The 14,767-nt window shown below is 47.8% G+C and overlaps 2 protein-coding genes and 1 pseudogene across 2 annotated transcripts; 1 reads left to right on the forward strand and 2 right to left on the reverse strand.

Annotated features, from left to right (window-relative positions):
- Positions 1 to 375: 375 nt before the first annotated feature.
- LOC123401527 lies at positions 376 to 4,860 on the reverse strand (annotated as a pseudogene).
- Positions 4,710 to 8,218, forward strand: LOC123448266 (nucleosome assembly protein 1;2). Its single transcript, XM_045125101.1, has 11 exons — positions 4,710 to 4,922; positions 5,091 to 5,134; positions 5,247 to 5,342; positions 6,101 to 6,193; positions 6,618 to 6,699; positions 6,822 to 6,886; positions 6,984 to 7,168; positions 7,247 to 7,424; positions 7,508 to 7,551; positions 7,637 to 7,823; positions 7,923 to 8,218. The coding sequence occupies exons 1-11, from the start codon at positions 4,859 to 4,861 to the stop codon at positions 7,989 to 7,991; spliced, it is 1,107 nt and encodes a 368-aa protein (XP_044981036.1). The 5' UTR covers positions 4,710 to 4,858; the 3' UTR covers positions 7,992 to 8,218.
- Positions 8,219 to 9,125: 907 nt separating this feature from the next.
- On the reverse strand, positions 9,126 to 13,730 carry LOC123401538 (probable ADP,ATP carrier protein At5g56450). The gene is made up of 3 exons (XM_045095368.1): positions 13,665 to 13,730; positions 12,459 to 13,109; positions 9,126 to 10,028 (listed from the first exon to the last, which is right to left on the reverse strand). The coding sequence occupies exons 1-3, from the start codon at positions 13,728 to 13,730 to the stop codon at positions 9,402 to 9,404; spliced, it is 1,344 nt and encodes a 447-aa protein (XP_044951303.1). The 3' UTR covers positions 9,126 to 9,401.
- Positions 13,731 to 14,767: the final 1,037 nt, after the last annotated feature.

Genomic DNA, 14,767 nt, shown 5'->3' on the forward strand with positions numbered 1-14,767 from the left:
ATATTTATGGAACATTTCAGTTTGAATATCCCACGAGCAGCCAGTATAATTACATAGGAAGAAATAACAGAGGTAGGAGCTAGCGTGAACCAAGTGCTCGGAGTAGTGTTTTGCCCCGACCTCCTTCCTCGTGCTCTCCGCCTGTCTCTTCAAAGCTTACTCCTTTTCTCTTCATGTATTGGCCCCTCGCCTGTCCCTCTCCCTCCTCCTTCCTAGTTTGCAGGAGGCGCTAGTCGGCGCGTGGATGCATTTGCGGCCTAGCTATATCGATAGGCATTATACAACCCGCCCTATAATAAATGTAGTGTGAAAGTTTACCCTAGATAGTACGAAGTGTATGTACCATATGCATGCATGCATGCAAGAAAAATTCACTCAGCCGCTCGTCGACGGAGCCGGCACGTCCATGATCCTCCCCTCGCGGGAGCAGCGGCGCCGCTGGAGCTGGACACCAACAATCCCCTCTTTATGGCGCTCTGCATGTTTTCTAGGTTCGGCAACAGCCTCAGTCCCTTGTGCGCCGCAAAGTTCTGGCACGCCCGCGAGAGGTCCTTGCACGAGTAGGTCTCCGCGATCTCCATGAGCGCTTTGACGACGGAGTCCTTGATGAACTCGCCCAACCTGCACACGCACACCAGCTTCAACTCGTCCTTGATGAGGTAGTAGTCGGCGGCCTCGAACAGCTGCACCATCCAATCGTACGACCCCCTCCCCTTGGTGCCCTCGACGGGGATCTCGTCGGTGTAGATGAAGTGAAGCACGTCGCGGAACGCCTCCGCGGTGACGGCGCCGCCGCCGACCTCGAGTTCGTCCTTCCCGGCCTCGCGGCCGTGCCCGTAGAGGAGGCCCTCGAACTGTTGGAAATATGCCCTAGAGGCAATAATAAAATGGTTATTATCATATTTCCTTGTTCATGATAATCGTCTATTGTTCATGCTATAATTGTATTAACAGGAAACAGTAATACATGTGTGAATAAATAGATCACAATGTGTCCCTAGCAAGCCTCTAGTTGGTTAGCTCGTTGATCAATAGATGATCATGGTTTCCTGATCATGGACATTAGATGTCATTGATAACGGGATCACATCGCTCGGGAATGATGTGATGGACAAGACCCAATCCTAAGCATAGCACTAGATCGCATTGTTCGTATGCTGAAGCTTTTCTAGTGTCAAGTGTCTTTCCTTCAACCGTGAGATTGTGCAACTCCCGTATACAGTAGGAGTGCTTTGGGTGTATCAAACGTCACAACGTAACTGGGTGACTATAAAGGTGCACTACGGGTACCTCTGAAAGTGTCTGTTGGGTTGGTACGAATCGAGATCGGGATTTGTCACTCCGTGTGACCGAGAGGTATCTCTGGGCCCACTCGGTAGAACATCATCATGAGATCAGTGTGACTAAGGAGTTAGTCACACGATGACGTGCCACGGAACGAGTAAAGAGACTTACCGTAACGAGATTGAACAAGGTATAGGTATACCGATGATCGAATTTCGGGCAAGTTCTATACCGACAGACAATGGGAATTGTATACGGGATTGATTGAATCCTTGACATCGTGGTTCATCCGATGAGATCATCGTGGAACATGTGGGAGCTACCATGGGTATCCAGATCCCGCTGATGGTTATTGGCCGGAGAACGTCTCGGTCATGTCTGCATGCTTCCCGAACCCGTAGGGTCTACACACTTAAGGTTTGATGACGTTAGGGTTATAGGGAATTGTTATACGAGGTTACTGAAAGTTGTTCGGAGTCCCGGATGAGATCCCGGACGTCACGAGGAGCTCCAAAATGGTCCGGAGGTAAAGATTGATATATATGATGGATGGTCTTGGACACCGGAAATGTTTCGGGCGTCACCGGTAGCGTACCAGGACCACCGGGACCACCGGAAATGGTCCCGGGGGTCCACCGGGAGGGGCCACCAGGCCCAAGAGGTAGAATGGGCCAAAAAGGGGAGGACAACCAGCCCAAAGTGGGCTGATGCGCCTCCAACAAAGAGGCCCAAGGCGCACGAGGTGGAGAAGGGGGGAAACCCTAGGCGCAGGTGGGCCTAAGGCCCACCTAGGGGTGCGCCACCCCCTCCCCCTGCCCTGGCCGCCGCACCTCCCATATGGGGGGGGGCTGCCGCACCACCTAGGGTGGGAACCCTAGGGGTGGCACCCCCTCCCCTCCTCCTATATATAGTGGGGGTTTTGGGGCTGTTTGGGACACGGTTTTCCCTCTCCCTCGGCGCAACCCTGCTCCCCTCCTTCCTCCTCTCCCACGGTGCTTGGCGAAGCCCTGCCGGGAGACCTCGTCTCTCCATCGACACCACACCGTCGTGCTGCCGGAGATCTTCCCCAACCTCTCCCTCCTCCCTGCTGGATCAAGGTGCCGGAGACGTCACCGGGCTGCACGTGTGTTGAACGCGGAGGTGCCGTGGTTCGGCACTAGATCGGAATCTCACCGCGATCTGAATCGCCGCGAGTACGACTCCATCAACCGCGTTCTAGCAACGCTTCCGCTTAGCGATCTTCAAAGGTATGAAGATGCACTCATCCCTCTCTCGTTGCTGGTCTCTCCATAGGAAGATCTGAATATGCGTAGGATTTTTTTGAATTTATGCTACGTTACCCAACACGAACCACGCCTACTACGCGGCCACCACCATCCGGTGCGCCTTGAAGATCTCGCCGTCCAAGTCGAAGCGCACGTCGAAGGGGGCCTTGCCGCTGGCGAGGAACCTGAGGGCGTTCATCCCGTGGTCCGACGGCGGCGGCGGCGGCATCTGGGCGAGGCTCGGGCGGTTGATCGCGAGGCTCCTCCTCCGCGCCTGGTGGATCGTGACGGTGCAGCGCACGATGATGGAGTCGGCGTGGATGGCGCCGAGCGCCGCGCTCTCGAGCTGCTCGAGGGTGATGTAGCGGCGGATGCCCCAACTATTGCAGAAGGTGTCGTACTTGCAGGCACGGTCGGACCGGCGCGGGTGGAGGACGTCGCCGTCAGGGCCGAGGAGCTGGAAGGTGAATTCCACGTGCAACGAAACGTTTTCTTGGTTAGTCACTTAAAAGAGGGATGGCGAGTTAATTACCAAAAAATACAGGGATGTTTTTGCAAAATATCCACGATGTACGAGAGAAGCAATAACTTCTTTATTATTAGGGAAAGATTTGAGATATGAGATTTGAGGTGTGTCTCGGTGTAGACTTCATTATTTGAGGCGTGATCGATGAGTGTCCGCGAACAAGATCGAGCGCGTTCCCAGGCGTTTGAGGGGCCGGATTTGATGGGCCCGGCTGTAGATGCTCTTATTCAATTTTTTGTACAACACACTATGCTCCCTAATTTATCTTTTCATAATTAATTGACGCTTCAATTCAAATTTTAGTCATCCCATTTGGACCAAGTCAACAATTTCTGAAGGAGCGCTTCCATTTAATTATTTTAATTATATATGTTTCCTAATTTAAAGCTTTTTAGGGTTCTAATTTAAAGGTTTTTCATTCGATTGAAATATTTAATTTTGATTTTGGTTTGTGATTTTGATCGGACCAACGATTATTCAAATCAATCAACAACCGGTCTAAAAAACATATCAACCCCTCATATGCTCCCATCACCAAGGAGAAAAGCGTCACCATCTAGTAATATAGCACGAACATAGTACATGCTACCATTGACAAAATAGATCACATAGAATCACTCCGCGAAAGGCGCACAAAATAACCGCATTATAAATAAACATAAAACACACTCCTTCGTCTTCCCCACCGACTAAACTAAAATTTCCATCGATTTCAAAATAAGTTTGTTTTAAAGTCAAATTTCTTTAACTTTGACCAAGTTCATAATAAAAAAAATCAACATACACAATATTAAACAAAAATAATTAATAACACCAATTTAATATTATGAATTTTGATATTTCTCTATAATTTTAAATGAACTTAAAGAGGCTTGACTTTAAAAAAATATATTATACCATGTATTTTGAAATAGAATAGGTAAATTTTTTGAAAAAATCTCAACAAATTCAACGACGCAGCAAAGCACATCCAACCTTTGTAGTGAATGATGTTTTCAGAGACCATAATCGTAACGATTTAGTAAGCATTGTTTTTTTGGGCTCCCCAACCATCACCTCACCCGCACTTCATCAACTTCTCTATCTACGACCACAACTACTTCAACAAGCTCTATTTCTCGACCGTGTCAGCGTCATCGCTCCCCTTGCGGCGATGGGACAACGCTAACCACTCAAGCCCGCATGAGCGCCACCGTACCTTGCCATTCCTCCCGGCGCGCCCTAGCAAATCCGGTATGTAATTACACAGAAATTTGCTAATACCATTACCATTGCATTTATAGGGATCTCACGTTTTTCTTTTAAAGTTGGGATCTCGCGTTTTTATTGCAGCGTAAATTCACCTCAAATCCGTCCAAATCGCAATTCATGTCGATGGGCTGGCTGGCCAGAGAGAAAGCAGCCAGTCACCCGAAAAAAGAAAGGAAAAAAAAAGAAAGCGGCCAGTCATGTCACAGCTCACGGAAATTCGGAATATTCCGGCAGGAGCGCGGCCCCTCCCTCCCACCGACGCGCGGGGCCCGCGGCCCCCGACCGCGCCGCTCCGGAGTCCAAACTCCAAGTCCAAACCGGCGGGGCGGCCTTTTCTTTCCCCGGGCTATAAAATCGCGGCCCTCGGCTCGATCTCTTTTTTTATCCCTTCCCCCCCGCCCTCCACCCCTCCACTCCCCCCACGCGCAGCAGTCCGCGCCCCCAACCCCCCACCCCCACGCGCCGCCGCCGCTAGGGTTTCTCACCCACGCCGCCTCCCTCGCAGGAGGAGCCCGAATCTCCAGCAGCAGCCATGAGCGACGGCAAGGACACCCTCGACCTCTCCGCCCTTGGCGCCGCCGTCCCCAACGCCGCAGGTTCGTTCGCCGCTCCCGCTCCCCACCTCTCTGTTGCTGCTGTTTGCGGGCCGTGAGGTCTTATCGGTTTCGCTGCTGGTGGTTTCGATCCCGCTCCCCACCTCTCTGTTGCTACTGTTTGCGGGCTGTGAGGTCTTACCGGTTTCGCTGCTGGTGGTTTCGATGCAGAGCTCAGCGCCGAGGACAAGGCCAACCTCGTGGAGTCGATTAAGGTGAGGTTTCCCGCAGCGGCTCCGCGTTTATCCCGTTCATCGTCCGTCTCAGGGGGTGCTCTGGGCTGTTTATGCGGTCTAGCCGCGCTGATTCGGTGCCTCGGATGTGCAGAACACGCTGCAGGGATTGGCGGCCCGGCACACGGACGTGCTCGAGAGCCTGGAGCCCAAGGTCAGGAAGCGGGTCGAGGCGCTCAGAGAGATCCAGGTATAACTCCAGGGGTTCCACTACGCGGTGCTTTTTTACATGCGTTCCTTCTGGCATGGATTTGGTTACTACTTAGGTGATTTGTGGCAGCGTATATCATTATTAAATGCATTATTAAATGTTCTAAGTGCGATTTCTGTGGTTCTCTGATGCCACCTGCGTTAGATGGTACAGCTTGGTAGGTACTGCCATTGATAAGACGGCTTGCGTAACGGTACAGCTTGGTTCGTACTCGTACTACCATGATTGATTGCTATCCTGCCTTAGCAAGGATAGGATGCACGGTTGCTTATTAGTGGACCCTAAAGGCTGTGCTGCTGATTCCTGCCATGATTCTAGGAAGAAGATACCAGCTGTCTATATTATTTTCCTCTGATAACTGTTTTAACTTTTGAACTCTGAACAATGGAACATTCGTGTTGGGTAGGACAAGCTAGGTAACAGCGTGATAGAGAGACCATAGACATTTATATCTTCCAAACTGACCATACACCAGCTTGTCTTTTACTTGGAAGTTTGGAATTTCCTGTTTCTACGGACTGTGAATGATTCCAACAACTTGATATATTGCCCAGCTCTATCACCGATTTGCTACTCATTAGATCGTAGTGTAATATCTTTTTTAGAGAAGGATGGTACCATATAAAATGCTACTGGCATTTTTTGGAAAGAACAACTAGTATGTTTGGACTTCAAAATAATCTAGTTGTATCTGGTGGTGGATTTCTTAACTTTGTTTGCTATTTGGCACCTGGCAGAGCCAACATGATGAATTTGAGGCAAAGTTTTTTGAGGAGAGAGCTGCGCTTGAAGCTAAATATCAGAAGATGTACGAGCCACTGTACTCAAAGGTAAACCAATTGATACCAATGCCAGTGCTTGTTCTGTTTTACCCTGTTTCGAGAGTACTGTTTTACCCTGTTTCCAAACTTCACTTTGACCCCTGTAACGGGTGTTTAACTCTCACCTGTACCATAATAATAACTGCTAAACTTGGATATAAAGAAATTGTTTCTGTTTTGCATGCTTCGTACAATACAAACTGTCTTGTACTCCCTCCGTTCCTAAATATAAGACCTTTTAGATATTGTACTATAAACTACATACGGATGTACATAGACATATTTTAGAGTATAGATTCACTCATTTTGCTCCGTATGTAGTCTCCTAGTAAAATACCTAAAAGGTCTTATATTTTGGAACGGAGGGAGTATCATATTTGATGCGGTATGCCATGATCCATCTGATTGATTTCTTGCACCTGCAAAATAACAGCGTCATGATGTTGTCAATGGTGTGGTTGAGGTAGAAGGTGTAACCAAAGACGTCTCAGGTGAAGCTGCTGCAGATCAGAAAGGTGAGCATATGTTGCTGTACTAAGATCTTCTAAGTAATTTTCTATGCTGGAAGATCATATATAGTAAGAACAGAATATAATCTCCAACTGTCTTTGACCTTGTTTATAATGCTTCCCTGCAGAGGAGGTGGGTGTGCCAGATTTCTGGTTGAATGCAATGAAGAACCATGAAATCCTTGCTGAGGAGGTGGGACACTACACCTTTTTTGCTCTAACTTGTCTTGGGATCCGTTTGCACATAATTCTATTGTTTGGCATCTAATATATGATTTACTCGTATCCAGATCCAAGAGAGGGATGAGGAAGCTCTCAAGTACCTCAAGGACATCAAGTGGTACAGAATTACTGAGCCAAAGGGTTTCAAGCTTGAGTTCCACTTCAATACAAATCCATTCTTCAAGAATGACGTGCTTACAAAGACGTACCACATGATTGATGAAGATGAACCAATCCTAGAGAAGGCCATTGGGTAATTATTACCGCGACCACATGTTCTGTGTATTATTATCGATTGTTCCACTAATGTTTCTGTTTTGGTATTTCTCAGTACTGAAATTGAATGGTATCCTGGAAAGAGCTTGACACAAAAGGTGCTAAAGAAGAAGCCAAAGAAGGGGTCAAAGAACACTAAACCAATCACAAAAATCGAAAATTGCGAGAGCTTCTTCAATTTCTTCAGCCCACCTCAAGTTCCTGATGACGACGAGGAAATTGATGAGGATACAGTAAGTTAGACCTTCTTTACGTGTGCACTCTTGTTTGAAACTTCTGTGTGCTGCATGACTTGATAGATCTCCTATTTCAATAGGCTGAGCAGTTGCAAAACCAGATGGAGCAAGATTATGATATCGGGTATGTATATTATGTGCTATGCAGTACTGCAGTTCTATGCTTCAATGTTTGTTCTATGTTCTAAATATCCCATCTTGTTTCCCAGATCTACCATCAGAGACAAGATTATTCCACATGCTGTTTCATGGTTCACTGGAGAGGCCGCTCAGGATGAGGACTTTGACGGCATGATGGATGATGATGATGAAGACGACGAAGATGATGATGAGGAGGATGAGGATGAAGACGAGGACGACGAGGAAGACGAAGATGATGATGATGGTGATAAGAAGGTATGAAAACCCCTGAGAGTTGTCTCATGCTCTTGTTATAGATTGAATTGTTTCTGTCGAACCTAATATCTTGCCATTTGTCTTTCTTGATTTGAACAGAAGGGCGGCCGAGTTCCTGCAGGCGAAGGGCAGCAGGGGGAGCGGCCCGCCGAGTGCAAGCAACAGTGAGGTGCTTTAGACATGGAGACTATTTTTCTTGGCCGAATGCTTGGTTCTGCTTGATGCTATGTCGGGGTTTTGGTTATGGATTGAGTTGGTTTTGTGGAACCAATGGGGGATTTCGTTGTTGGGGACATGGTATTATATGCTGGTAGCATTTCAATTGTTGTATTGGGTTGAAATACTTTGTCCGCTGCTTGGAGTGATCATCAAATGGTGCCAGTTTGGTAGTCCTACTTATTTTTGCCGGGAAATGTTGATATAGTTATCTGTGTGAGCTACATTCATTGTTTCAGAATGCGTATCTGCATGGCCTTGCTATTCTGCGGTCGCAGCTGAAACTAAACTTGTTGAAATGCCGTTGTCTGGTAACAACTGTTTTTGCTGTCCAGTATGTGGATGGCAAATTAGGAGACTGCGCGCGCGTGGTAGGTTAGCCTGATACTGGTGAAGGCAGGAATCAAGTTGGCCATGTTTAGTCGTCTGGTTTTTTAACTGTTGATCCCGTACGGGATGAAGGCCTCACATAATCTCATAATCGAAGAGATGGAGGAAGAGCATGTCAGGCTTAACCCGGTACCACACCTCAAAGTGTCATGTCGTTGAAGCTCTGCCCAAAACATGGTCATTCGAATAGGGCTGGAACTTGACGATGGGCCGCCCCACCTCGTCCCTTCCACCCGAGATCATGTGGCTTGAGGTCTCTGAATGAAGATTAAAATAACAAATACACTAAACTATTTTCATGCTCACTTTGTGGCTGCTGATGGAACGTATTTGCTATTTCAGAAAACGCCTGTCTTCATTTTTCTTATTGCGCGTCTCTATAGTGGAAAGCGTAGTCGTCTACAGTGGCAATGTTGGTTTGGAGAGGGAGGGAGGAACTGATCTTACTCTCCTTGACATGTTCACCTGAACCTGTTCCTGCCGATCCGAGCGAGCTCAAAGCAGACTAACATCCTGGGTGCAACATGGGTTTTGAAACCCAATTGCCCACCATATTCCCACCGGGTGGCAATCACACACCTGATCATGAACTCCTTCAGCTGCATGATCATGACAGGCCCTGCACCTGCCCTGTCATCAAGCAAGTCTGTAGTACAAAATATTCATAGCCACCGGAAAGGACACAGGCAGAGAGGCAGTCAAGCTGTTGGAACTTCAAATCAAACGTGAAAGAGACTGGAACGAATTTTTTTAAAACAAACAACAGCCACAATCTTTGAGACCATGATGAAACCCTTGCTACTGGTTGGTTGGTTTGGTTAGCGGTGAACAGCAGGAGGCTGGTGCTCGCCTACTACAAACAAAACGCTTGATTCGAGCCGCCGCCGCCGCTGCTCCCTGTACCTTTTGGTCGTGTAATCTCCATGCCGAACCCCAAAATCTGTGGAGAACCACACACTTTCTCTATACCTATCACAACCTACCCCCGTTCATGAACTTCTTCACCTCGTCGTACAGGACGAGTATGGCCGCCGCGCCGGTGCTCCGGAACATGTTAGACAGCGCCCCACGGTAGAAAGACTTGACCCCCTCCGCTTTGTAGATCTTCCGCCAACAGTCGAAGGTGCCGCTGTACATCTGCACCTCCATCCCCGACTGCATCATCATCCTCCGCCGCACCGTGTCCAGCGGGTACGAGATGAGCCCTGCCGTGGAAGTGACGGCCTGCGCCGTCACCCAGCGCTGCCACAGGGGGGAGTCCAGCGGCACCAGCGTGTCCTTTGCGGTGTCGAAGCCTCCGAAGTATAGGCCCCGGTGGACGACCATCCCGTGGAGCGATGCCGGTAGCCCTCTGTAGATGCCACGGATGCCGTTCTTCTTGTAGATGGTTTGGATGAAGTGTCGAATGCCCTTGAACTGGCGGGAGTCTGTTTGGCCAATGTCGGCTGCAAGGCGGGTATGAGCTATGTCCAGTGGGTAAATGATCACCAGAGTGGTACATCCGGCGGCGGCTCCAGCGATGAAGTTGGTAAGGGCAATTGATGTGAACTTATTGTCTGCTGAGGTTCCTGCATCTTTTAGTATGCTCCTGTATAGGTCCTGCAAGAATAACCACAAGGGATTTATAAACATTAGATAACCATAAGATAGTCTTTCAGAGTTTAATTAATAGTCAATCCAAAATTTCACATCAATATCATTATCAGACTGGGTGTAGTTTCATGCTTGGCCCTCTACATAACTCCCTTCTCGATACTCATCAACTATGCATTCAAGCTTGCAACAATAATGAAACGAGCATGTCTGTATTGTGAAATTGCAGATACCACTATTTAAAATAAATTGAGTGGACAAAAACACAAATAATTATTCTGAACCCTTGGTTATGCTTATTATGACATTATAAGTTGTTGTACACAATTTTGTTCAGCATTAGGATCTAAGATGGGCAGATCTTCATTCCCTATAACCAGGTGCTAAGATAAACATTTAAGATACTAACTTCAGCTCACAACTGTTTCCCTCTCAAATCAGTATACAGGCCATCAAATTAAATAAGCTGACACACCTGGTCAGAGGTTAACTACCCACCAACAAAAGATGCATGAACCCCTCGACAGCAAGTTCTTAACAGCAACCAGGTAAAGTGGTACCCATCGAAAGTAAGATGGCCCAGCTTCAGATAGAAACATAGGACAAATGCCTAATTTTGGCCAGTATAGATCAGCTTCACAAACTTGACACGAATATATTTACATTGCCCACACATGTATAATTCACATTCAATAGCTTGTGAGTATTACCTAATATGTCTGTTTCTTGAGTTCTAGTATGACAAACAAAAAAATTGGTTAATGGACAGTATTGTGGTTATTTTCATGACATCTCTCTACCATGGCCAAAAGAGAGCACCTTAAAAAATCGAGGCATTTTAATGTCCTGTCTAGTGTCTACAATCCATATTCTCATCACAGAAACAAATAAATAAGCATGTTTTTTCGAAGGAAAGTTAGCAGAACTACTGCATTAGAAGGGAACATCATGGTAAACTGCTAACTGAAGTATAGCAAACATGCTTGACACTAAAATTTCATCTTACTCGTAAATTATCAGGAAATTACAGATATGTGCTTCTAAACTTACTTATCGTCATTGTTTTAAAAGTATTTAAAAAGGACTAGCAATAGGCCACTTGCTTGGTACCAATGAGACAATCAACCTAAAGAAGATTAGCAGGAGCATTTGACAAAGAGCTTTTCTGGTGACAGTTGACTCAGCATGATATATCATCTAGTGTCCTAACAATGTACTTGGCACGACTTATGTTACTTTTAAATGATAAGTTGTACATTAGCCTTAATAGCTATTGCTGCATCACAGGATCACTCTCCGTTCATGTTGAGACAAAACCTACTCCTATTCAGTATTTTAAACAGAAAAGGGGCGAGCAGGCCTACTGGTATTTAGTATGTTATAAACACAAAACAAGCTCAGGAGGCCAGTACACACTGCATATCCGACGACATAACATGTCATCACAGAGAATTGTCGTTTGTACCTTTCAAAATCTAAGGTGCCAGATGGCAAGTCAAATATCTTCTTGACCATCTGTTTCCGTAAACCCGTTATGCATTGATGACATCTGCTATCTTTCATGATCACTCTTTGTCGTTTTGCAAGAAAGGCGTTCCATAATTTTATCCTGCACTAGGCTCTCGTAATCCACTAATACTAACATGTCGATGATGTCACATGGTAGCTTCATATGGCATGCAAAAAATAGGTGGTAGTATAGTTGATGTAACCAGATGTTCATTATATGTCGGCTGACAAGACGCCACTTATATAACGGTACATTTCCAATGCGTCATTCCTACCTCCTAAATTCTCAACAGAAAAACTTGACCAAATAGATTCTCACCAGCCACGCCTGTTGATGGAATTCCACAAACTAGCCTATAAAAGCGCAAGAATATATGCACCAATAATATCACTCTCTAGTGTTTATACATGACTGATCTCTACGGCTTTTGGAGACAAGAGTCACGAGCAGCAGAGCGCTTTATTCCTTGCCATTCTGAGAGGCAGACATTCATCCATGGAAAGCGAAAGCCCACCAAATCTCATACTATATCTTATGTGTCGTCAGTAAAGACATGTCACGGCCGAATCTAATCTCTACCTCCCTGAGAATTCACCTCCCCGCACCGCAGTGTGGAGCATGGAGATGAATAGCAGCACTGGATGCTCCCTATGAAGCAGGCAACGACATGGCCGGACTTGTAATCCCCCTTGGCATCACAAACCATGCTAGGCATAGCAAGTGGTGGATCAATCAAGCAAGGAACTGAAAAACGATCCCCAAATCCGCAGCGGCAGCATCTCACGAAACACCGACGAGATCGCGTCTAACCAACAACCAGCGGCAGCACGGGAAACGGCGCGCGGCGGCTCAACGAAATGCAACTGGCACTGGTCATTGACAGGCCCAGTAAAAGGGGGCGGGAGAGAAAGAGGAGGGGTCTGAACCTTGAGGGAGAAGTTGAGGGCGACGGAGGGGTAGTAGCGGATGACGGCGGTGCCGTTGCCCCGCCAGAGCGAGAGCACGCCCTCGTCCCGCACGGTGCGGGCGACGCAGTCGGCGAAGCCCCGGAAGCGGCGCGACCTCCCGAGCAGCGCGGCGTTGCCGTCCTGCGTCTGCAGCAGCAGCTTGACCCGCTCGATGGGGGCCACCACGGTGTGCACCGCGCCGCCCATCAGCGCCCCCGCCGCCAGATCCCGCTTGAACGCCCACGCCCGCCCCGCCCGCCCCGCCTCGGCCCCATCCTCCTCCTCCGCCGCAGCCGCCGCAGCCGCCCCCTCGCTCATTCGCGACGCCGTCCCGCTCGGCTCGGCACACACGAGTGCGACGCCGCCTACGCCTTGCTTGTTGTATCGGCAACGAGTTTGTTTCGCCTCTCTCGCTCGGTCGGTCGCTCGGGTCGGGTGGTTCGGCTCGGCAGCTCGGTAGGTCGCCTCGCTTTGCGCGAGGGCCCCCGTTTTGTTGGGCCTGGCGGCGGGGAGATGATGAGCGCGACGGGTATCCAGGATGGGCCTCCCACGCCCACGCAGCCAGCAGCACTGCCGTTGCGTTGCGTTGCGTTGCGTGTCCGGAGCGCACGGCGGCGTGCGTGCTCCTCTCTATCCGCAGAGACCTGCCGTGCTGTCTATCTATCCTCTCCATCGGAGCGTGACGGGTGATGGTGAGCACCGGCGATTCCTCTCCTCTCCTCTGCTCTGAGTCACTCGTTCTTCTGACAACGAAGTTGAATTTACTTGGCCTTTCAAGATATTTGTGGTGTGCGGCGGCGGGCAAGGTGGCTGGTATGCTGACTTGTATGTATATCCATATCCATCTAGCCGAGGTGCGTGTCGGGGGCGATTGTCCTAGTCATGGCTGCTCGTCGAGGGTGGAAACCGCAGCTTGCCCACTTGCGCGTGCTTAGATTGTGACGCATGTTGTCATGTGAGATTTGAAAGAAGAAAAAAAATTAACATGGGGAAAAGGTTTACCATTTTTACATTATAAATGAAAATAAAAGGCCCAGAGGCTAAAAAAGTAAACCGTATGTACTTCTTGTGACGAAGTCCGTGGATGTGTTTGGATTCTATGATCAAAGTGAACACTACTAATTTTTTGGTCATGGTCAACAAAATTGACAACAACACCCCCACACGATCGGGTTTCCTCCCCACCTCATTGGCGTCATAGTCGGTCCACCCTGCCTCCAATGGACTTTGGGCCGACGGGATGGACTCCATGCTCGTTCTTCTTAGGTTCATTGTCTTGGTTGGAGCAATGTGGCGCCCCTTAGCCGGAAAATTGTCTCCCACGTGTTCCCGTGTAGATGATGCGTTTAGCGGTGTGTGGAGGTGTGTCTTGATCGTATCTCGCGGAATTCAGCTCGTGATGGTCTTCGGTGGATCTGTTTAGATAAAATCTTTGGTTGAGTGTTTACACGTTTGATCTTTTTGATTTGCGACTCTCTTCATTGACCATGGTTGTTCCCGGTACACTCCTCGTGTTGGGTTTTAGCATAACGGCTTCTCGACTGTTTATAAAAACAAAATTAGCGTCCTCGGTGAGGGGGGGGGGGGGGGGGGACATGAGTGCGGCATGCCTTCAACTCGTTCCATTGCTTGTAATCGTCGCTAGGTGGCCCATGGACTTGGTTGTAATTTTTGTTACCTCCTGTGTTATCTGTGATGTCATGATTGATTATGGATAGATTGAAAGTTTCTCCCAAACAAATCAACTTTTTTTTTCAAAGCAAGCCCACCCTTTTAACGTGTGACTGCTCTACTACCAACCCTTGATCATTTTTGTAGTCAATGTCGGCCAATTCATTCGAAAATTCATAGGGGCAAGTAGGTGCAGGGACACACACGTGTCAAGCCATGACCGTTTGTACGATTGTCTCGCGATCCGTAAAATTGTTGGATTTTCGCACGAGGGCACACCAAGTTTTAAGTTTTAGATTCCAAATGTTGATGATTTTGTCGTTCATTGACATTTTTTTGGGAACAATGGTAACATCCAAAGAGAGAATTCTGCTACAAGAATTTGCGTATTTGAGGGGTACACGTATCGCTTTATGTATATGTAGAGCATATTCTTATTGTATTACTTTGGTCTTAATATGTTGGTATAGGTTGATTGTAGTTGTTACGTTTTATGTCTCACGAGCAACAACTCGTCTGATTGCAGCTCAGCTCGTTATGTGGTCAACGAAATTTGGTTTCATCTACCGTGTAATTGTCTATCTCTTTTCAGTGTGCAATCAATATTTGCACCACGA

This window comes from Hordeum vulgare, chromosome 1H, assembly GCF_904849725.1.
Source record: "Hordeum vulgare subsp. vulgare chromosome 1H, MorexV3_pseudomolecules_assembly, whole genome shotgun sequence".
Taxonomy (NCBI): domain Eukaryota; kingdom Viridiplantae; phylum Streptophyta; class Magnoliopsida; order Poales; family Poaceae; genus Hordeum; species Hordeum vulgare.